Consider the following 25,130-nt stretch of genomic DNA (forward strand, 5'->3'; position numbering starts at 1 on the left):
TTTTTCACTTTGATTTTTGGGGTGTCTTTGAATTCAGTCCTTTGTAGGTTGATAATTTTCATTTCCATCAAAAGATGTGGCATCCTTTTGTTCCTAACACATTATCCAGTCCATATCAGTGTAGATATCCAGCAGGATTTTTTCCCATTGAGATCTGATGTGTTTTCAAAGTGTTTCTTTCATTTTTTTCAGCAGTTTATTTACTTTATCATCTGTGTTTTCTTATACTTCAGTGCTGTGTTGTTGGTGCCTGATGCTGATGGTGCAGGAAGTAAAGTCAGATAATGAAGATGACCTAAATAAATGCTTCATGGACCAGGACTATGAAGAACTCTTGGAGATTGCCAGAAAGGGCTTACCGAAGACATCCAAGCCCAAGAAAATCATTATTGTGGGTGGGGGGATTGCAGGACTAACAGCAGCCCAGCTGCTAGAGGAGGCTGGCCATGAGGTAAGCCTTTAAATATGGCTGTTGAAATAAGCCTTTCCTGTCTGTTATTATCAAGGGGTATACAAGAAAGGTTTAGATGTGGAGATCATCAAGCAAAATACAATCCCAATTCCAAATAAGTTGGGACGCTGTGTAAAATGTAAATAAAAACAGAATTCAAAGGTTTGCAAATCTTATAAACCCATATTTTATTCACAACAGAACACAGAAAACATATCAAATGTTAAAAGTGAGACATTTTACTATTTCATGAAAAATATTACCGCATTTTGAATTAGATAGATAGATAGATAGATAGATAGATAGATAGATAGATAGATAGATAGATAGATAGATAGATAGATAGATAGATAGATAGATACTTTATTAATCCCAGGGGGAAATTCACATGATGAACAACATATCTCAAAAAAGTTGTGACAGGGCCGTGTTTACCACTGCATAGCATCCCCTCTTCTTTAAACAATAGTCCATAAACATCTGGGAACTGAGGAGACCAGTTGCTGGACTTTTGGGAGATGAATGATGTCCCATTCTTGTCTGATATAGGATTCTAACTGCTTAACGGTCTTGGGTCTTCTTTGTCTCTGTCTTCTTTGTCGTATTTTTCATTTTCAATTGGTGAAAGGTCTGAACTGCAGGCAGGCAGATTCAGCACCCTGACTCTTCCTCTATGAAGCCAGGCTGTTGTAATAGATGCAGAATGCGGTTTAATATTGTTGTGCTGAAACATGCAAGGCCTTCCCTAAAAAAAAATGTCATCTGGATGGGAGCATATGTTGCTATACCTTTCAGCATTGATGGTGCCTTTCCAGATGTGCAAGCCACCAATTCCATAGGCACTAATGCACCCACATACTATCAGAGGTGCAGGCTTTTGAACTGAGCACTGATAAAAAGACGGATGATCCCTCTACTCTTTAGTTCAGCGGACTCAGCATCCATGTTTTCAAAAAAGAATTTAAAATTTCGATTCATCTGACCACAGAACAGTTTTCCACTTGGCCTCAGTCCATTTTAAATGAGCTTTGTCCCAGAGAAGCTTGGCTTTATCTTTGTATGATAGAGCTTTAACCTTCATTTGTGGATGGCATGGAGAACTGTGTTCACAAACAATGATTTCTGGAAGTGTTCCTGAGCCAATGCAGTGATTTCAGGACAGAATCAGGCCTGTTTTCAATGCAGCGCCACCCGAGGACCCGAAGACCAAAGGCATCCAATATTAATTTTCAGCTTTGTTCCTTGCACATACAGTAGATATTTCTCCAGATTCCAAGAATCTTTTGATGATATTATGTACTGTTGCTGAATAGATATTCAAAGTCTTCACAGTTTTACGTTGAGGAACATTATTCTGAAATTGTTCCACAATTTGTAGAATTTTTTACAGATTGGTGAACCTCTGTCCATCTTTACTTCAGAGAGTCACTGCCTCTATAAGATGCTCTTTTAATACCCAGTCATGTTACTGATCTATTGCCAATTAACCTAAATAGTTGCAAAGTGTTCCTCCAGTTGTTTCTTTTTAGCACCACATATTTTCCAGCCTTTTGTTTCCCCGTCCCAGCTTTTTTGAGATGTGTTGCTGCCATCAAATTCAAAAAGGCTAATATTTTTCACAAAATTGTAAAATGTCTCACTTTCTATGTTTGATGTTTTTTCTATATTCTATTGTGAATAAAATATGGCTTTATGAGATTTGCCAATCATTGCACTATGTTTTTATTTACATTTTACACAGCATCCCAATGTTTTTGGAATTGGGGTTGTATATGTTACATGTATGGAAATGTTAGAGTGTTTGAAATTCAGATTCTTTGAATTCTTTGAATCTGTAAAAACGTAAATTGCAAGTTCAGGAAAGGGCGGCACGGTGGCACAGTGGTAGCGCAGCTGCCTCACAGTAAGGAGATCTGGGTTCGCTTCCTGTGTCCTCCCTGAGTGGAGTTTGCATGTTCTCCCCGTGTCTCCATGGGTTTCCTCCGGGTGCTCTGGTTTCCTCCCACAGTCCAAAGACATGCAGGTTAGGTGGATTGGCGATTCGAAATTGGCTTAGTGGGTGTGTGAGTGTGTCCTGCAGTGGGTGGGCGCCCTGCCCAGGATTGGTTCCTGCCTTGCACCCTGTGTTGGCTGGGATTGGCTCCAGCAGACCCCTGTGTTTAGATTCAGTGGGTTGAAAAATGGATGGATGGATGGAAGTTCAGGAAATAAGTGGATGCATGTGCATATGTGTGTGTATTTGTGCATATTACAACAAAAGAGAGTCAGTGCATTTCTATAATGAAGGCCAAAAAGTGTAAAAAGTGGCAAGTTTCTTATGAAAACCACACAAGTGAGAAATAAACCAAAAGGCAATAAAGCATAAATAAATGGTAAAAAAAATACTGAGTTTCTTCTTTCTGCTTACAGAAACAAACCCCTTCTGTAAGTTGGGATGGCTTACTTACGTACCTACGTGTCTACCTTCCAAGTATCACCAAAGCACTCCTCTCTGATGTCCCAACACCCTTCTCTCTCTCTCCCGAGTCGGGTCTTCTTCTGTCACCGTTTGCCTCAATCTCTCCTCTCAATTCCAAACTCCACTTGGCCTCCTGTCTGACGCAATTTAAACTCTTTACCAAGGCTACTTTCAGCTAAGCCTTACAGTCTCTTTCCCAAAAGGTTTAAAATGCATCAAGAGCCAAAGGTGAAAATCCAAAATCTTGTAAAATTTCAGCTCAAAAGCAATAGAGCTTCAGTCATTTTGGGAAATTTACCTTTCTCTAAATGCTGATCTTCTTTGGTTTACATCTACAGATAACCATATTTGAGGCAAGTGATCGAATTGGAGGACGGGTGTACACTTACAGGGAGAAAAATAATACGTGGTATGCAGAACTTGGAGCCATGAGGATTCCTACTTTTCACAAGTAAGACTGAAAACTTTCTCTTCTTTTAACACGAATAATACACCCGTTTGTTATCTGACAGCATTATTAAATAGAAGGACGAATTAGTCTGATCTGTAGTGGTAAATGATGTATTCATTTTAAATGTTATTCATTCATGGGAGTGTCAATTGTTGCTAATATAGAGTCCATTTCCAGCAATCTTAAAACAGGGTGAAAAAATTTGAAAATAGCTATTGGCATGGACGAGGGGAAACACTCAAAGCTGTTCTTTTATATATTTACATTTCTTACATGAGAAAATCTGTATTGACTCATGCTGCTTGTCCGTAAAGATGTCAGGTAGGTATTATACAAATCTGTAAATCTAACCTGTAAAAAGAATAATGTTGCCTGACTTAATTTATTATTTACGTGTATCATGATCTATGACTGAAATTTACAGTATGACAGGTAAAAAGGGTGGGTTATCGGTAATTGCTGTTGAATCACCAACTTGGCAATATCAACAATAAAGAAAGAAAAACAAACTCTAGTGGAAAGAGGAAAATGCTGGTCAAAAAAGACATTTGTTCGGTGCAAAATCACAGCTACGAGACCTGTAGACTGTAAAGCGGGTAGTTGGCAAGTAGTTAGGGGTGGTTTTAAGGAGAGATCCTCCGAGTCTGTCCGACACCAGGCTCAATGCTGGGAAATGCATTGTGGAAAAGCCTTTTCACTTACAGTTCCACCTTAAAGCCCCAGCAGCACAAAAAAAAACAACTAAATAAATAACCACAGCAACTGCACAAATAACTCATCTTTTTCTTCTTTCAGTTGCTTCCGTTAGGGGTTGCCACAGCGGATCATGTTCTTCCATATCTTTCTGTCCTCTGCATCTTGCTTGTTACACCCTTCACCTGCATGTCCTCTCTCACCACATCCATAAACCTTTGCTTAGCCCTTCCTCTTTTCCTCTTGCCTGGCAGCTCTATTCTTAGCATCCTTTTCCCAATATACCCAGCATCTCTCCTCTGCACATGTCCAAACCAACGCAATCTCGCCTCTTTGACTTTGTCTCCAAACCATCCAACATGAGCTGACCCTCTAACGTACTCGCTCCTAATCCCATCTATTCTCAACATACCCAGTGCAAATCTTAGCATCTTTAACTCTGCCACCTCCAGCTCTGTCTCCTGTTTTTTGGTCAGTGCCACCGTCTCCAACTCATATCACATAGCTAGTCTCACTACTGTCCCGTAGACTTCCCTTTCACTCTTATTGATATCCGTCTGTCACAAATCACTCCTGACACTCTTCTCCACCCACTCCACCCTGCCTGCGCTCTCTTTTTCACCTCTCTTCCACAATCCCCATTACTCTGTACTGTTGATCCCAAGTATTTAAACTCATCCTCCTTCGCCAATTCTACTTCTTGCATCCTCACCATTCCACTGACCTCCCTCTCATTTACACACATATATTCTGTCTTGCTCCTACTGATCTTCATTCCTCTCCTCTCTAGAGCATATCTTCACCTCTCCAGAGTATGCTCAACCTGCTCCCTACTATCGCTACAGATTACAATGTCATAAATAACTCATAAAAAATAAAAAGATGTAAACTTATATTTAAAAATCATTTGGGCCAAGAATTCAACAATTAGGCCCTTCTGGGAGACCCCCAATACAGTACAGTGACAGATACAGTATGAATGCACCATTTATCTGAGATATGTTCAGTGCTCAAGCTGTTGTCATCTCCAGATGCTGTCATGGCTTGAATGTTATTAAGGGCTGCAATTAAAAAATCCCAGAGTTGACCAAATCATCAGCCGTGATGTTCCAGTGAGTCAGTAGTTGAGCAGTTGAGGACTTTCAAATGACCATGTGTCTTAACACTTTTTGCAATTTTAATATAGTACTTCTTTGGTACAATAAACCAATCGGTGTTTAACTAGGACCTTTATGCTAGAAAATATCTGGGAACAAAGAACCTTATCAACATTTTGCCTTACAGAGCCCAAGAAATATATTCTGTCCATGTAATCATTAAAAAAAGCAATCTTGTGAAATGAAAATGAAAACCAGCAAATGCAGCATAATAATATTAGGTAGAAATGATGCATGAAAGAAAAATTTCTCATTTCCACTTTATACAATGGGGGAAATAAGGTATTGAATGTGTCAACATTTTTTTTTCAATACATTTTCCAGTGATACTATTCACATGATGTTCTCACCAGACATTGATATTAACTCAAGAAATACACAAATATAAAGAATTCACCAAATTAAAGACCATACGTAAAGGTATCTGTAATAAAGTAGAATGACACAAGGAAAAAGTATTGAACAAAAACAGTACATGAAGGCAAGAAACCAGCTGAAATGTGTAAGTAGTTAGAAAGTAAAGCTACCTCCTGCTTTGTATTAGTGCAAAGCTTACTGAATACCAAGGTTATTATAGTTTTGCCCTTTTATATTAGTTTTTATTTTGATATTTTTTCTGACCTTACTTGGAAATTCAGTTTAGTTTTAGTTTTCCTTCATCATGTATTTTTAGTTTTAGTTTAGTTTTTATTTCACAAAGACATTTGTATTTTATTTTTATATCTATTAATTTCAGTTTTAGTTTTAGTAATTATGGCATGGAGCTCCTACGGAGTTTAGTTTTGTGTCACAATCAGACAGAACTGCACACATAATAGCTTTGAATACGAGTTTAATGTTAGTGGAAGCTTACTACACTACATGGTTTACTATCTGGTTTTGGTTTTGTCTGATAAAAACAAGCATAATCAAAACTAGATACTGAATATGAACAATTTTACACAATTTTATAATTTTTAAAATATTTTCTCATGAAAATCACGGGGGCTTAGGAAGAACAGGGCTCTTAGACTTGAATCAGTGTGTAGACCCCACCTAGCTGTATTGAGGGAAACAAAGAAAAACAAGCATGTAGTGTCAAGGTTAGGGGCAGTGAGACTTGAATAGCCCAACATAAAGGACAGTAAACCCATAATGAGCAGAGCAAGAGCAGGTAATAAGAGTATGGACAGGCATAAAACAACAGAGACAGCATCTGAGATTAAGAACAATATATACATTATCTAAACCTGTTAATCCAGAGCAGGATTGCAGGAAACCTGGAGCCTACCCATGCAGGTTTGGATGTAAGGCAGGAAAAATCCCTGGTAGGCAATATGTATGATAAGGCTGATGTTAAGAACAAAAATAATATGATATTTCAACTATTTTGAGAGAGAGAGAGAAAAACATTGAAAAATGGGAGACAAATATTTTAAAATATAATTCTGCTAATGGATTACTTTCACAATATCAGGTTTTTTGATTTGTGAATATGAACAAAAAAAGATAAATTAATAAATTTAGAATAATACAAAAACCCATTAGTATGTTTAGTTTTTCATCACTTGGCAGACTCTCTTCGCCTATACCTTTGTTTGTATCACTTCATTGTTAAACAATGTTTTTAAAGCAAAAGTGATTGGTCAGTAACAATATGCTGATCTAATATGATGACCTAGTCAGTCTCTCGATCAGTGCCGTTTTATTTTCAACAACCGGGAGTGGCCTCCCCTCGACTTTCTTGTATACTCAGATATGGGGATGGATATTTGAGGAGTAAACCACAAGACAATGATTATATTTTTATATTATGTACATTAAGGAACCATCAACAACAAATCAAATCAAATTAAATTAATTATATATAGAACAATTATTATAAAAGTAAAGTTGAATAAATCAGACTCTACAGCTGAATGAATGTAAAAAAAAAAAAAAAAATCGAACATGTGTTCAGGTAAAGTACCACTTCTAGGTGATGGATTTGGCCCAAATGTTAATACAGATCTACAATTGTGGTGTAACAGCCACATGCCGAATATCATCCATCTATCCAGTTGCGTTTTTGAGTTATCATGTTTACACACACACATACACGCGTGCGCGTGCACACACACGCATACACACACACACACACACACACACACACACAATTCCAAAAAACTGTATTTTTGGACTCTGGGAGGTCTGTAACGTCAAGATTCAGCAAAATATCGAGGTCGAATTTGTTCATGATTGCTATACTGTACTTTCTCTATACTTCGTATATGAGAAAGTAAAAACGATTTCTCCTTTGCGAAGTGACAGGTGAATTGCTGTCAATAAAAAGAAGTCACCTGAGAAATAAACTGAAACGTTACTCACTCGTCATTTTTCTGTCCATATAGTAAACATTCTGATATAGTAAACATTCTGATTTCAGCCGTTCGAATTACATCTTGATATACAACAAGCGCAAAGAAAGGCTGCATGTAAATAGCATTCTATTTCACACGCTTTACGCACCCGCATTTAGCTTGCTCTGTCACCGCAAATGCTATGGGAACACCCGCCCTCCGTCACCAACCGCCGTTCACTGGATGAATATGTGCGGGCGGCTCGTGGTGGATGAATTTCTGTTTTAGAGTTAAAACTTACAAGGGTTAAAGACTAACGGCAAGAATATTCATTCAAAAACGAAAACTAAAAATATTTTAGTAAATTATTATTTTATTTCAGTTAGTCGTTCCAGCTACTTTAATAGTTTCGTTTAGTTTTAGTTTTTCATTTCAGTTTTGTTAATTATTTTGTTTCAGTTTACAAAAATGTTTTTTTAATAATAGTTTCAGTTTTGATTTTAGTTTTCGTTAACTATAATAACCTTGCTGAATACACAAACCAAAGTGAGAGGGAGGTTGGGAGCATGTACTGATACAGTGCGTTGCCGCACCCACCATGCAACAAACCACTTCAGGATCCCAAAGTAGGACCCGAGCACAGGCAAACAGATGACACCTCAGCATAACGTTAATTTGAATGAATGGAACAGTATGAACTTTTCTACAGTGGCTAGAGTGCCAATCCTGCCACCAGCCCCCAAGTTTTCAATGCAAGTTGGAGGACCTGCTTGCAGGGGTGGATGCAGGTTAATGTCATACCCAAAATGAAGAAAGCACAGGTTAAGAGTCTTGCTCAAGGACTCAATAGAGTGGAATCACTTTTGGCATTTACAGGATTCAAACTGGCAACCTTCCTATTGCCGGCGCAAATCCATAACCTCAGAGCCACCACTCTGCATGACCAAAGTAATGCATTGAATATTATTTAAATTTCATGGCTATGTAAAGGGTTGATGCTTTTGTGGCTCTGGGAGAAATAAAAAATTTCGATGTGGCAATGCAAACCCAGATCCCTCTCCAGTTTTACTTCTACATCAGTTCCAGTAAGGCTTGTGACAGTCATAGCAAATACTGATGTCTAACAGCTGGTATATTGGAATGATGTTGGACAATCTACAATTTTTTTTATCCAACTAATTCCTTGTAGGGGTTACTTTGTTAATTGCCCAACTCAAACTAAGAGATCAGTATCTTACAAGCAGAGTTGTCATGGTGGGGAATGTCAGTCAGCAGGTACAGTGTCATGATAAATAAGAGGAAAGATAGTTTTAAGTATTGCAATTTGTTTAAAATAATTTCCCTTATTTGCAAATCATTATGCAAAATTTGCATACCAAACCCAAAGTAGCATATCCTAGATAAAGACATTAGTTAAAATAACCTAAATATGCTATACATCACCTACATGTATTCATCTGACCTTGCAAAACCTAAAAGACCTTTTATGTACCTGCAAGAAGGTAAGAAAGTAAGTGAAGCTGGCGTTAGTAGAAAGAACTCTTCATATTCTGTCTTAGCCTCTTTTCATAACAATACTAAAATGTAGCAGAGTATACTTTATTTTTAGAAGCCAACTTCCTGACAACAAGTTATTAGAGACTGCAGGGCATTAGTTCAGCCATTTGATTAGAAAGGAATGAGTGGACATTGTGCTACAGGTTTCATGGTTACATATTCAGTAGATCTAATCTCCTGGTTTGTAATTGGAGATTAAATCTGTCCATTAAGGCTGGCAAAATAGTTATAGTTAGTTTCTTTTTTGAGCAAGAAGTGTGAGGGTCTTGGATACCCTTGAAAGAGTATCATTCATTTGTGATTGATGCTGCCCCTTCCCAAAGTGGTCCTGATGTTGCAGACTAGAAAGGCCCAGCCATTTCCACAGCCAAGCCATCCTTTGGCTTCCTCAGGAATTTCACATTGGCTGAGGTGGAGGTTTGATGTTAAATGTGCAGGCCTGCATGCCAAACTGAAGAAAAATAGAGGGCACCACAATTTTTATCCTACGATGCTACAGATGGAAGTGTTTGAGGGAAAGTGTAAAAGTCAAAAATGCTGTGGCTACTTTTAGGGAATATGATTTGTATTACCTTGCAACCATTTTTATTAAATCCCTGCTATCAGCTAAGGACATACAACTTATACGACTTAGTTAATTTTCATTGAATTAGAATATCAGTTACAGATGATAAAAATGTTAGAGCAACAATATAAGGACCAGTGGTGCTATGCCATGCCATTTTAAAATGAATCTGGGATAGAGATACAAGGAGTTTTTGGGATAATGTTGTTACTCTCCATTGTTGAATGTCTATGTCATCTCATTGTGCCATTGGGTTAGAAAAACATGGCCAAATATGCCATTTCTGCTGTTACCAATTCTACTCAGGAGCTGTAGCATTGATTTTCCTACTTAAATATCACCTCTTTTTGTTCTTAGCTTGTGCTTGTTGTGCATCTTACATGTATCCTGGTTAAACTGCATTCTAATGTGATTTGTCATTAAAACACACTATTCATAGACCCACATGTTCATATTCTTTGTTGTAGAATTCTACTTACCTTTATTGAAAAGCTTCATCTAACGTTGAACTCCTTCATTGAAAAAGATATCAACTCTTGGTACTACATAAACGGTATCCTAAAGAGAACTCGTGTTGTTGACATTGACCCAGATGTGTTGAATTATACCGTGTATCATCACGAGAAAGGAAAGACGGTGGAACAGCTCTACAATGCCGCACTAGCTCCAGTAAGATTATGAGCTTTTCAGATATACTGTATATTAATGATATCTAAGATGGAGCAGGTTGGACTATTCAAAATTAACCAAAGATGTAATTCATCCTGGTAGCATTAACACATAAGGCAGACCCCACTTGTGATATAGCCCAGCTCAGTCAGTTTGGGTGGTGCTTGCCTATACAGATGTGTACTACACCATGCATGATATTCAGTAATGAATGGGTTATACAACATCAAATATTGATCAGATATAAATAACAATAACTGGAGGATTTCCATATAAAACAATTAGCATTTGATCAATTTTTGAACAGTCTATTACTAGTTGGGGCGCCCAGATGTGCAGTACTACTGTGTCCTTATTTGTTCATAGTGACGAGAGGTACTGGATCTTATCTAAAAGCATTTAGAAAGCCAGCACAACCTAGACACATAAACACACACCTCAGACTTTGGCCCATTGTCCCCATACTGTGTCCTTAGCCTAGCCTTTGTTTCGGGAATGCAACGTTTTTTTTCTGGTCACATTGTTGCTTGATGCCACAAGGTCACATTCCTGTTTAGTGCCTTTCTACTCAAGCACACTTGTCATAATGTCTGACAAAAAGTGTAAATTACAGCCTGTTCGGGCCAATCAGAAGTTCCCATAAGTTTTCACTCAATTAAACACTATCACAAATTCAGACATTATTACTGAAAAAGTATATGAGTCCTGTCACATCTGTTTCTCCAGTTATGTCAGGTTAGAGTCAGGGACCCCAAGACCTAAAGCTTGTTTAAGCAGTTTTAGTTAATAGACAGACGAGTGTACAATACAGTATATCAATGCCCCTGCTCCAGCAAAGCAGTATATTAAATCTGTGTAATCTGTGACAAGGCATTTCAAACTGATACTATATTGAGGCTGTTTAATCTGAAAAACTACAGTAGCCCTTGGTCTAATCTTAGAAAAATGTTTTATTTAGGTGAAAGACTACCTCAAAAAAACAGGCTACAACTGTTCAAAAGTAATGGAAAAATATGACTCCTACACTGTCAAGGTAAATGTTTCTATCATTATTTACTGTTTTTTTCAAGTTACTGTTAATATTTTATACTGTATATTGGAACACTTCCTGTGGGTTTCCCATCTTAAAATGGTTTAGAAGCTGTTTTCATACAGGCTCTTATTTGTAAGAGACTGCCAGGCTGGGTTTTAGGAGGTAACAATGGCACAGAATATTACAGAAGGTGTAAGGTCCTGATTTGATCCTTTCAGACTGAGATCTATCACAGGTCTGTATGGGTAGATAGGAACTGTCAGTGGCAATAAGCCACAGAAGAGAATTCTCCAGGAGATCTAGGTGGACTGGTAGGAAGCCCCAAAGTGGTGTCTTAAAAGGCTGTTGCCATAGCATTGCCAACATTGAGCCTGGAGCTGGGAGGTGAATCAGGGGTGCATGTTCAAGGAAATGAAGACACATTAAAATTGTTATGATTACGGTTTATTTGCTATCTAAAATAAATAAAGTGTTAAACTACCTGACAGAGGCAACTGTTGTTTTCAAAAAAGTACATAGAATGAAAGAATAATTAAAAGAAAGAGGCCTTGGAAATAGGCAATAGACAGATAAATGGATTCAGTCAAATATAAGGTTCTGAAATAACCATGAAGCAGTGGCAGCTGGTGGTCTTTCAAACAGGGGAAGTACATTTTAGGCCTACATCATATAATCAGTCAATTATTGCATCATGTTATTTATATGTAAATAATGCCCTCCTTTCTTATTGTAAAAAATGGTCTGTGACCCTGTCATACCAACTGACTGTCTTTTCCAGAGACTTGACTAGTTTCCTCTCAATGGCAAGCAGAGCAAGACTGCTTAAAACAGTTGTGGCGCCATGTGTTGCAGCTGTACAATGACTCATTTTAAGCAGGAGAAGCTCCTCTCTATACCTGCTGATGTAGCTGCAATTGTTGTCACTAAAGAAAATAGCTTGTATAGCTGAGGCATTGTACTATCTAACACAGTGTCTTCAAAAAACACCAAGAAATCACACTGCATACCCCTGTTGCCCTGCAAGTCACGATTTGAATGTACAATTTGAAGTAAAGATCTCAGTCTCCCTGAATCAAAGAAATGGCCATAATTTTTCAGGACACTTTGGAATGCCTCCTCTGGAAAAACCTGTCTCATTTCATCAGATTTTCCTGGATTGATTTGTTCTAGGCAGTGCATACTGATCAAATTTGAAAGACATTGAAACATCTGCTCCATAAGACTGTCTAGGGTGGCCGTGTACAGATTTCTCTAACGCTCCTGGGGATCCTGCAATTGTGACAGACACTGACAATTTCACCAAGGCTCATTTTGAGGGTCTGATGTAAGACTTGCTGCTTTTGCATAAACAGCTTTGAAAGCCTCTTCTGGCCTTCTGACCTCTTTTGCAAAAGCAAGGAGACTTCAATTCTTTGTTTGCAGTAAAGAACATCCATAGCCCTCAGCTGCGCAATGTCAAAGGCTACATCAGTTTCTGAGAAGATTTGTTCATACAGTATGTGTTCAACATGAAAACCGACTCAAAATCCTCCAGTGTCCTTAAGAAGCCTTTGGAAGCACTGAATGTGTCCTCATCTACTATGGTCTCATCCTCAACAATCTTTTCAAAAATTTACAGGAGCCTATTGTACAGTGCTCACTATTTGTGATGTAATGTTCCTCTGAGTAGGAGCATTTCTGGGCAATGTTGAACACCATGCAGACTCGAAAAAAGACATCCTCTTGGTAGATTTAGAAAAAAATGTGACATACCCAGAGACAGATACGAAAAACATTCTGGATTCAGACAAACATTTTACCCCAGAGACAACATCAGTTTCAGTCTGTATGCATAGCAGTGTACAAACATTGCATTGGGGACTATTGCTTCAACTTTAGCTTTGTGTTATCGCACTATTTCCTTCCACTTACCCTTTACTTATTTTCTTCAGGGATAAGTGTACTCATCAGATTTGTTACTGGGTTGGTCTACTGATGCACCTTAACTTTAACACACATACATAGATATATGCATACACACAAATCCTAACCACAAAGGACCATATGAAAGACATATACACATGCACATTATTCCCTAGCACTTCAACCCACACAAGTACTGTATGAATAACACATGCACAAGCTGCATTCCCTAGTACTCCAAGAGACTTACTTATTATAGGCATGAACAACGTGCAATGTCTTAGATATATCTCAGATCTAAATATTACCTTTGGTCTCCAAGAATATATTCAAACATACAAAGGCTGAACATCCCTGGCTATAGGCCATTTATCAACCAGCGAATGTGTTACTTTAACACATTGTTCATTATTGGACAGAGTTCTGTCCACAACTCAATAAACCTTGCAAATCTTATAATATGGCACTTCGTACTGCTCCAGGTGATCAAAAAAAATTACCTTATTACCTCAGTCACTCTAGATATGAAGACAAAGTATAGAAAGTTAATAGCAACAAGGTATTTATTAAAGAGCAATAATACCAGTAGAGAAAACCATAAAAGAAAACGTGAATAGCAAAGTTTAGATATATGTAGTCTTTAGAAAAAGCTTACCAAAAGTTAAAGAAGTCAAAGATGAATTTCCCAGGACGGCATTGATCTAGCAATCAAAGTTGTTCATGAGATGCTTTAGCTGACGATCAAATGAAAGTAGTCACATGTGGCTGGCGCCCTCTCCTGATGTAGCTGTGTTCTCTTCTTCCTGATGTCGCTCTCAAATGAGACATATTCATTATAAAATTTCCATCGGGGTTTCGCAATATGTGATTATTACATACTCTGATTGGCTAGCTGTGAATATGATGGCTGAATTTGCTCAAACTCTTTAATCTGTTTGAGTAGTCAGTTTCCCAAACAATAAAGGTTTTGATGTGTTAAGAGCCTTGCTTTCCCAAGCTCTAAACCAATTTAGTCCTGGTGTCCATCTCTTCACAGGTGATAAAATCATCAATACAGCTTGAGGCATCTCCTGAATTCCTGCTCAGTTCAAACAGATGTTACTGTGATTTGATGCTGGTACAATTCAGGAGAACAGAATACTTCGATGTTAAACTGCCCATAAAAATGTACTGTATTAAGTTCATCTTGTTTGGCTTGAGCAAAATATAATGGAAATATAGCAAATATTTGCAGGTTTTGCACACCCCAACAAGCTTCCATTACACTTTCATGGCTTCCATTCAGAGAGAAAGCCATGACAGCAGCCCCGATGTAGGTTTGAGCCACAAGTTATTTCTTTGTAATTGTAGGCCTGCATGTTCTCATATAAAACATTAAAGGTAGACAGGGCATTTTGCCCCTCTGAAACATCAACAAAATCTAACAAATAGCTCCTGAATTTGATCTGCTGTATCTACATATCGAATTATGACAGTTGTTAATGATATGAAGTGTCAGTTGTCTCATCTACTTGCCATGCCACAAAGGAAGTAGTTTGAAGTTGGCTTTTGATTTTATCAACAACAGTGGCTGCAATAGAAGAAATCAAGTAATTGTGAAAGGAATGGGACATACCAGAAAACACAGAAGATGGCTGGATGTGTGTGGCCAAGACAGAATCATATTTGGATAATGTTTCAGTGAATTCTCTGTAATTCCGCTTGTTAGCAGATTCACTATCTCCATCATGCCCTCTGAATGCCAGCTCTTGAAGACCAAGCAGGTTTGGCCTGACTACCTAAGATGGTTTCATTAAGCGGCATGGCCAACAGTACATTCTCTTTGTCAAAGCACTTCCAGTGAGCAAACTCAACTTGTCATACCAGGAGAGTTGAAAAAAAATGTTATTTTTTTCTGACTTTTGAACCAAATCAATAGTGGCCATTGATCTGCTGTTTAATTCTGAGTCTCTCCTCATAAGGAAGACTATCAAATGGCTTTGCCAAAATCAAGTCAACAATATTAGCACATTCGGCCATTATGCACAGCTAGCCAGCTTCCTGGCTAATTCATAACAACTTAGTTTGAAATAAATGCACACATTTTACTAAGCTGAAACAAGGTGCAAACTAAAAACACTATATCCTGGAAAGGATGTTTTAAAGCACTTGTCCAGTAAATGTTTAGCTTTGCTGCATTGAAAACAAATCATATTCTGAAGTGCCATTGATGTCCAGTGAAGCTGCACTTCAGTGGGTTTTAATGGATCATGCTGCCATGGGAATGTATGAGAAAAAAAGCACGTTAGACGATCTGCAAGAAATTATTGGTGATTCTGAATGAACTAGCCATGAAGTTGAACAAATTCTAGGACTCTCTTTTTAATAGCAATGTAAAAGCAACAGTAGATATTTGATGATTTTTTATGGTATTTTAGAGGAGGCAGAGCTTCCCTTGTAGTCTTAGAGTAGTCGCCTCTGCCATGAAGCCATTCTAGAAGGGGGAGGATGTGCGGAAGAATGAAGTGGACTGATGCAGGATGCACCCTATCAGTTAGAGTGATACTGTATAAGATCCACTAGACAAAGTGGTAAACAGGACCTTGTTTTTTTGTTATGTTTTTTTATTTGTAACTTTGTCCTTGTTGGCTTATCTTGGGTTCAGTACAGGCCTGAGAGTGGCCCCTAAAGGCCACACCCACTTAATTACACTTTGCTTAGTTTAGAAGAAATATCCAAAGCCTGGGTGCCAACAGCACAGCAGTCAAATGCTTGGCATAATGACTTCAATAAAACAGATTTAAGGAATAGTTCCTTGTATACCATTAGCATGACACCTACCCCACCAAGTTTGCTAACAGTCTGGATCATTGGCACACCCTGATAACAGGTTTACAAACTGCTACCCCTCCTTCACCCAATACAGTCCAACCATCTACCTGTGACTTAGCTTCCAGATTATAAACAGAGACTGAATCCTTAGGAGACAGTAAGGAAAATGGTTTAGTGCTGGACAAGAAGGTTTTTTTTTTGAATGAATTAGTTGATTAATTTTTTGTTTATGCTGGCAATGGAAAGCAGCACTATGTTGCATGGTGGATCATGTAATCATACAACAACTACTACCACTGAGAAGGAGGAGGAGGAGGAGGAACAACTGCAGGATTGTTTGATTATGTAAATTGGAACATATTTTTGGATTCTTTACCAGATCCGGATGAGTATGCAATAGTCACAACTGGACACATTAAAAGAACTTTTAAACAACTGTATGCCTACAAAAATAATCTGCTTAACACCTAATAAGAAAACTGTTGATGAGCAATGACATCCAATAATTTGCTAACATTTTGCAGTAATGTACTTCAAGGTAATGAGACAGTAACAATAAGAGATGCGGCTAAGCATTTAGGAAAGCAATTGAAACCATTAAAGAGAGCATGTGTAATGCACTAAAAATGTAGGTGGATACACTGATGCTTATAGATTACACACTAAAGCCTAGTTCATTCACATCCACATTTTCTCTCCCCAATGAACCTTAATCTTTCTTTTCCTGATTTGATTGCAAGAAAAATGTTTCTCAGAAACTAATGCTTGGGACGGTAAATGATTCATTCTCCTTTTTATCTGTGGATGATGCAAAAAGGATTTTAAATGAGTTAATATTCATAAAGTATTTGGTCTGGATGGAATTTCAGGTTGCACTTTCAAAATCTGTAGAAACCAAATTACCTGGTATTTTTCCTGACATATTTAATGTATCATTGAGAGAATCTTCTTTTAAAAATACAATTATCCTTGTGCAAATGAGAACAAAAATATATTGTCTTAATAATTTACAGATACTCTGGTCATACTCACGTGACGAGACTGGTGTTAGGACACATTAAGTGGAATATTTCACATAATTTGCTTTTTGTCACAACTGGTCCCCAGATGATCCATACCCCTTGAATTTCATACCATCCTGTCACAACTGGTTACAAAAGCTGCCAGGGTACAGTACTATTTATAAACTTCTGTTTGGAATTGAACATTTAACCTTCAATGTGTATCACCAGCCTCCTACACTTGGGACTCAGTGCCATCCTCTTATATAACATAGACCAGTGATTCCCAACCACTGTGCCGCGGCACGTTAGTGTGCCATGAGAGATCATCAGGTGTACCGTGGAAAATTATCCAATTTCACTTAATTGGTCTGAAAATTATTATTTATTTAATGCAAATAATTTGTCTTCGTTCGTCTATGTGACAGTGACAGGCAGAACAATTAAATACTCTTCCACTAGGTGGAAGCAGATGGCTAATGAATCTGTGTATCTACATGTTGCCATTCAAACAAAAGAATAAGTGATGCTTCGGCTGTGACAGCAGTGATAGCGATGGATAAATATTTGAAAAGAAAAAGTACACAATCAGAACTGGGTCCTGGAGAAAATTGTGACCCAGATGAAGGCCCTAGTATGAGTAGTGGTCAGAAGAAAACAAAAAAGGTGAGCTCAAGACAATACAATGAAAGTTATCTTTCCTTTGGATTTCCTTTTAACCGAGCCAATTCCATTATGCTTGGTATGTGGGGAAAAGCTGTCCAACAGTGCCTTGGTTCCTAACAAACTTAAACGCCATCTCCAAACAAAACACCCGTCACTTCAAAACAAGAACACAGACTGTGTAAAAAAAAAAAGTAAACTTTTGTCATTATGGGGTGTTGTGTGTAGAATTCTGAGGAAAAAAATGAATTTAATCCATTTTGGAATAGGGCTGTAACATAACAAAATGTGGAAAAAGTGATGCACTGTGAATACTTTCCGGATGCACTGTCCTTTCAAGTGATGAGTGGTATGCAAGACTAGCATATCTGTAGGATATATTTCAACATTTGAATGACCTGAACACACGGATGCAAGGCCGAAAACGAAAACCTGCTCACAAGTGCAGATAAAATAAATGGATTTCGTTCAACGGTGCAACTCTGGCAACAACATGTGGAAAGTGCCAACCTTGACATATTCCCACACACCCAGAAATGGCAAGGTATCAACATTGCTGCACTGTGTGAGACAATAGGCAAGCATTTGAAAACTCTTGAACAGAAGTTGTCATTTTATTTCCCTTCAGTTTCCACTGATTGCCTTGACTGGGTTAGGAAACAATATAGCTTAACCGCAGTTGGAAAGGACATGACTTTGCAGGCGCGGGAGAAAATAACTGTACTGAGAGAAAATCGTGGTTTAAAGCTGAGCTTTGCTGATCTACTTTGGACAGTTTTTGGCTGACTGCTGCCAAGGAGTTCCCCATTGTGGCAAGCAGAGCTATTTCAGCCCTGCTCCCATTTTCCACAACATACCTATGTGAGCTTGGCTTTTCAAGAATGACTGCTATAAAAACTAAAAAAAGAGAGAGACTCAGAGCTGTTGAAGAAGATCTTCGTGTGTGTCTTTCTTCAATTCCTGCGTGTATATCAGCATTGTGTTCAACTATCCATCCATCCATTATTCATCCCGCTATATCCTAACTACAGGGTCACAGGGGTCTGCTGGAGCCAATCCCAGCCAACACAGGGCGCAAGGCAGGAAACAAACCCCAGACAGGACGCCAGCCCACCACAGTGTGTTCAACTAAACTTTTAAATTGTTAGTAAATTGAAACTAGAAGATCATTACATATCATTGCATATACTTTTTGTGACATTTTTGTTTGGTGGTGCGCCGTGAGATTTTTCTAATATAAAATATGTGCTGTGGCTCAAAAAAGGTTGGGAAACACTGACATAGACAAACAGTCTGAAGGAATCAAGAATGAATGGGTTTACTACAACATACCAAGAATGCAATCAACAGTCTAACAAAAAGTAATACATTTTCTTTCAGGAATACTTTCTACAAGTAGGACGTTTGAGCCAAGGAGCTGTGCAGATGATTGGAGACATGCTGGATGATACTGGATTTTTCTATAACGCCTTTACTGAGAATCTGAGGCTCCTTTCTGATCTTAATGACCAAAACCGGTAAATCGCACAATTTCTAACATTTTCAGATATTTTTCCAATGTGAGAAGTTGCATCTGTCAAACAAGTGATTCTTTTTTTAGTCATTTTATACTAAGGGCAGAAAAATGTTGCAATATTGAGAAATATGTCTGACAACTCCAGGGAAACATGTTTAAATCTTGGCATAGACACTGTCAATATGGAGTCTCAATATTTACCATGTCCAAAAGGGATTTCTATGGATATTTTGAATCTCTCTTATATACCAGTATTATGCAGGTTAAGCCTTATGCTTACTAGAAATTTCACTTGTATACATAAATAATGGACTGGTGCTCTGTCCGGGGTTGGTTCCTGCCTTTCTCCTTAATTCTGCCAAGATTGAATTCAGCCTTCTATAACCCTATAGTGATATGAAAGGATTCGGAAAATAAATTATTTAATAAAGTCTAAACTAAAAATATACAGACCTTGCATTTTGTTGATATTATAATGTACAATCTTGTAAGTTGTTTAAAAAAATTGTGAATTGATTATAGTTCAGATGACTGTTTAAACTTTTGAATGTATTGTTATTGGTACTCATATAACATTAAGCCTACTTAGGACAACTAGCAGTAACTTGTATTAACTGACATCACACTGAAGACAGACAGTTATGTTCTGGTGGACTTCACAAACTCAAAACCCACAATTACTCAAAACCTAGACCTTAGGACTCCAAAATCAACCTTACCCCAAGCTGGGGAAGCAGGCTTGAAGCCTAAACAGACCACAAAGGTAAAGAATAAAAAAATTAAACCCCTGGCCTAAAAGACAAAAACAATCTTTCTTTCTTTTTAAAGAATTTCTTAAAAAAAGAAAAACAAGCCAAAAGCAATATGTATCAAAAATACATGACAAAAAGGGAAAACTGAAGGAAACAAAGCCAAAGTCTGTGATCTGGACTTCATAGTTCTTAAACAAAGCCAAAGTTTACTACACCAAAAATATTCATAAAAAGAGCACTTAAAGAAGCTGAAATCCACATAGTCCATAGATAAGAGCGATATGAACAATGGACATTTATGCTAATGGCACAGTGAGAACTACTCAAAACTACTCAAATTTTTATTGATTTTAGAGAATTTACTAATTTTTAGTAAGTTAACAAAAAGGAATCAACCCAAGTGTGCTGAAAGTATGTGGCAGCCAGCACTGCGGAGGGCCTTCAGCACCTGTTCTCCCTTTCATTGAATTTGCAGAAGGTTCTCCAGCTGTGGCAAACATCCTGTGTGGTCCCAGTGCCAAAGAAAGGGCATTCCAGTGATCCCAGGGACTTCAGACCAGTTGCTCTTACTTCATATGTCATGAAGACCTTTGAGAAGCTTGTCCTAAAACAGCTACAATCACTAGCTGTGTAATACTGGAGCTTCTCGGGAAAATGTCCTGTCTCCCTTCCTGTTCATCTTCTACACTAAAGACTTCCAGTACAATTCCAGCACTTGACAATTTCCATATGACTCCGCCATTGTAGGCTGCATTAATAATGGAGACAAGTCAGAGTGCAGGAAGGTTGTGGAGGACTTTGCCTTGTGGTGCAGGGACAACAACATACAACTCCACATCAGCAAAACAAAAAAGCTGATGGTGGACTTCCGGCATGCCAAGAAGCCTATGAGACTGGTCGCCATTTAGGGAGAGGATGTGGAAGTAGTACAGAGCTACAGAGTACAGAGCTAAACGTACCTGGGGGTTCACATGAACAATAAACTGGACTAGTTTGATAACATAGTGACACAGTATAAGAAGGGCCAGAGCAAATAAGGAGACTCAGGTTTTTTGATGTTTGCAGCAAGCTACTGGAAATGTTCTATCAATCTACAGTAACCAGTGTGTTGTTGTACACTGCAGTCCCCTGAAGAAGCACAACACCTGAACAAACTTATTAGGGAAGTCTGTTCCATCAAAGTGAATCCTGGACACACTGTTGTGGAAAAGAGGATGGTGGAAAAATTGATGCCATGAAAAATCCCTTCCATCCCCTTCAGATGGCACTCTCTTGGAGTACTTTTAGCTAAAGTCTCATTCCACCACAGTGTGTAAGGAAGCACCTCTGAGGGACTTTTCTGCCTACTGTTATCCATCAATTCAATGCCTCCTCCCGATTAACTTTTTAAGTTAATTTTGAAATATCTACACAATATACATATTTTATTTTTATTTAGTTAATTATTTGTTTATCAGCTGATTGATTGATTGGCTGTATCATTTGTCCTCCAAGTCTCTATCCTTGCTTTTTATCTTTCTGCTGCTGTATGCATCTGAATTTCCCCATAGGATTAATAAAGCTTATCTTATCTAATCTAATTCACAAATTTGACATAATTGCATTTGCAAAATATTAAATAGTAATTATGATATTCAGATACACCTCATCACTCAGACATTATCCAGTTTGTATCAGGGGCCTTAATATGTGCCAGGAACACATTAACTCACACCATCACATTACCACCACCAACCTACTTTTGAAACCAACAAGGATGGGTCCCTGGACTAACGTTGCTTACACCAAACTCTGTTCCTTCCATCAGCAAAAGGAATTTGGATGAATCCAATGAAACAACCATTTTACACTCCTCAGTTGTCCTGTTTTGATGTTTCTATGCCCATTACAGACATGCTTTCTGTTTTTTCACTGACATCATTGGTACACAACATAGTCTTTGGCTTTTGTAACCCATTCAAGCCACAGTCCAATAAGTGGTGTCTTCTGAGATGACATTATGCACACCAATGTTAAGTTTTCATGTAAATTGCTTGGTTGTCGCCAGTCTGTTTGTGTATATGATTGTCACATTCTCCCCAAGCTGTTTTGTCCACATGATCACGTACCACTTTCATTCAATTCTTGGTAAGTGGTTGTGAGTGAAAAGCCCATGACGCCACATAGTGCCAACTATCACACCACTTTCAAAATCACTAAAGTCGTTCATTTTGGCCATATGAATGCTCAAATGAACAGTAACTGATTCTAGAAACAATGGCTTGAAATATCTAGGCCACACACTGCCATCATATGTTGTATGATGTGTTGGAATGTAAAATGCAGAGGTCGGGGGTGACCTAATAAACTGGCAACTCAAAGTAGGCTAATGAGAGGATTGATAAAGATGAGTTACAACAAGGCTTGGCAAAGAATAAAAGCACCTTAGAAATATGTTTGTATGGGCAGAAGTTAAACAATAAACAAAAACTAGTTGGAGTGGAATAATCTGTGGCTGTTCTACTGAAATTTTACAGTTTTTTGATATGTTTGGGTCTGTCTTAGTCTAAGATTCCTCTCCACTGTAAATGTATACACACACACACATATACAATGCATGACAAATGATCTTTCTGGGATTGGGTAATAAGAGTGGTTGGGTTTAATTTGTAATGCTATTCAGGTAAATGTTTATTTCTGTTTAGTAATCCCTCTCTAGTGTGTCATGAGCATCTTTACTGCTCTTTTGTTGCAGTGTCACATTTTGAACATCATGTTAATGTAAATTCTTATTCTAAACTTGGCAACTAAGCACCTGAAATTTGTGAGAGAAAAAGAAAAAACAAACATGCTCTATGTACTGTTTAACCACAATTTATGGCCATTAAGATTTAGGGATCTTACTTGAAATAAAACTGAATGTGATAAGACAATAATGCAGATTACTTAATGACAAGAGGGGTGTAATTTCAAGGAAAGTAATAATGTTATTTACATTTCATTGATAGATTATTTTCTCCCAAAAATTCAACAGGCATTTCAAAGACAACTCATATGCTACCATAAACTACTGTAGTACTACAGGTAGCTCTGTATATAGCTTACTAATAACAAAACACATCTAACTTTTGATCTTTCTGCTCTTATGTTTCAGCTACTATGAAATCAGAGGAGGCATGGATAACCTGGTCAAGGCAATTTACCAAAAACTCAACTCCACTGTTTACCTGAACTCAAGAGTGACAAAGATAATGCAAAATCAATGTGGTGTCACTGTGTCTTATAACAACCAGAAAACACCTGCTGATGATTTGAGCTTCAGTGCAGATTATGTGCTCCTCACAGCCACAGCCAAAGCTTCATTGCTGCTGAACTATGAGCCTGCTCTGTCAAGGAAAAAAATGCAAGCCCTACGTTTAGTCCACTATTCAGGGTCAACCAAGATCTTCCTAAGTTTCAAGTGTCGTTTCTGGGAAAAGCAAGGAATATTTGGTGGAAAGTCCATTACCGATCTTCCGTCTAGATTTATCTTTTACCCCAGTCACAGTTTTGAAGGCACTAATGGTGGTGTGCTGCTTGCCTCTTACACATATGGTGAGGATTCAGATTTCTTTAATGGACTAAATGAGAAGGAATGCATGAAGGTTGCTCTCAGAGACCTGGCAAAAATTCATGGAGAACATATTTATTCACTCTGGGATGGAGGAGTAGTAAAAAAATGGGGCAGGGATCCCTTCAGTTTAGGAGCCTTCTCCATATTAAACCCCTACCAACTGAATGAATACTACAAAGACCTTTTTGCAAAGGAAGAAAGGATACACTTTGCTGGGGAGCATACAGCATTGCCACATGGCTGGATTGAAACTTCAATGAAATCTGCTATCAGGGCAGCAAGAAACATTCATAACATAAAGAACAATGACATTGTACTTTAATGGGACTCGGAGGAGGTAAAGCTACAATATTACTGCCTTGACCCATTGATTCAGCATTTGTACACATTTCAAAAGAACTTTAATAGCTTGCTTCAAATGTTTTCAGAAAAGAGAACATAAACACAAAGAGAACACTAAAACTGCTAAAATGGTGCATCGTGTTTCTGATTTTTTTTCTTTTTAGAATAAGTATTAAACAAATATTCAGTTCTCCATCCATCCACTTTCAATGCTGAAAATTTTAGTGGATGCAGAGTCTACTCTACATTGTTTCACTGGCCAATTTAACTAAGGTGCCAAAATCACAAATACTTATGGTAAAGAAAATGTAATAGAAATGAACTGCTATACTTAGGGAAAATTCGTTTTTACATTTAAATACAAAGTTTAAATTAAATTTAAATACATTTAAATACAAAAACTGCATGAAATGTCCTTAGTTGCAAACCTTTGAAAATGGTTAATTGTTCTGAAATGACTCCAAAATGCACTCCCACAGTAAGAGAATGGCTTTTAATTTATTAAAAATGTTGAATGCATGTAGTGATTTCTTATCACTAAAATAAATGTAATGGATTTAGGCTGCAAACTGAATACTCTGTTATTCTGAGACTGACTAGTTTCACTTGTAAACAGAGAGTACAAGATCTGAAAATGTGTACACTTACTCACTTATCTACCACCATTTACATCTCTTTATAATTTGAGTAAAAATTAATTGAAGATCAACATTAATCTTACATTTAAAAATTCTTGTGTTAGTTTCTCTTTAATTTTTATGTAATTTCCTTCACATTCTGTCACACTGCTGATGTGTCAGTCATCTTTTTATTTTATGTACACCAAATTCCCTGGTCATAAAAAGATTATCAGCAATTCAGTATCTCTTTACTTACTGAGCAAAAGTCAATTATGTATTTTAGGAAATGTGTACAGAATCTTCAAAAATAATGTCATAATAGACCTGCATATGCAGCTCTTCAAACTTCTCTTAACACATGTATACGAATCTGCTTTTTGTAGCAGTCCCAGGTGACAAATGTTTTCTGCATAGATAATATTTTGCATATGCCTACATAATAAAATCAAGTATTAGATTGGAGCTTTTTGGAGCCCATTCTGTTGATTCACCTCTTCCATTTCACGTCAAAGCTGTAGGCTGAAATGATGGGTGAAATACCTTTATTTAAAATAATATCATAAGTACTATTTTTAAAAG

General features: G+C 37.6%; 1 protein-coding gene across 1 annotated transcript; it reads left to right on the forward strand.

Annotated features, from left to right (window-relative positions):
• Positions 1-239: 239 nt before the first annotated feature.
• il4i1 (interleukin 4 induced 1) lies at positions 240-23,980 on the forward strand. Its single transcript, XM_028792851.2, has 6 exons — positions 240-451; positions 3,248-3,360; positions 10,118-10,319; positions 11,278-11,352; positions 19,110-19,246; positions 23,131-23,980. The coding sequence occupies exons 1-6, from the start codon at positions 254-256 to the stop codon at positions 23,909-23,911; spliced, it is 1,506 nt and encodes a 501-aa protein (XP_028648684.2). The 5' UTR covers positions 240-253; the 3' UTR covers positions 23,912-23,980.
• Positions 23,981-25,130: the final 1,150 nt, after the last annotated feature.

The sequence above is a fragment of the Erpetoichthys calabaricus genome, chromosome 9 (genome assembly GCF_900747795.2).
Source record: "Erpetoichthys calabaricus chromosome 9, fErpCal1.3, whole genome shotgun sequence".
Lineage (NCBI taxonomy): Eukaryota > Metazoa > Chordata > Cladistia > Polypteriformes > Polypteridae > Erpetoichthys > Erpetoichthys calabaricus.

What these genes read in the sequence shown, in the direction of transcription:
- il4i1 (XM_028792851.2), top strand. Translation starts at nt 254, where the DNA reads ATGCTGATGGTGCAGGAAGTAAAGTCAGATAATGAAGATGACCTAAAT. An exon ending in AGGATTCCTACTTTTCACAA is followed by an intron (nt 3,361 to 10,117) that starts GTAAGACTGAAA and finishes TCTTTGTTGTAG; the next exon opens with AATTCTACTTACCTTTATTG. An exon ending in GATCTTAATGACCAAAACCG is followed by an intron (nt 19,247 to 23,130) that starts GTAAATCGCACA and finishes CTTATGTTTCAG; the next exon opens with CTACTATGAAATCAGAGGAG.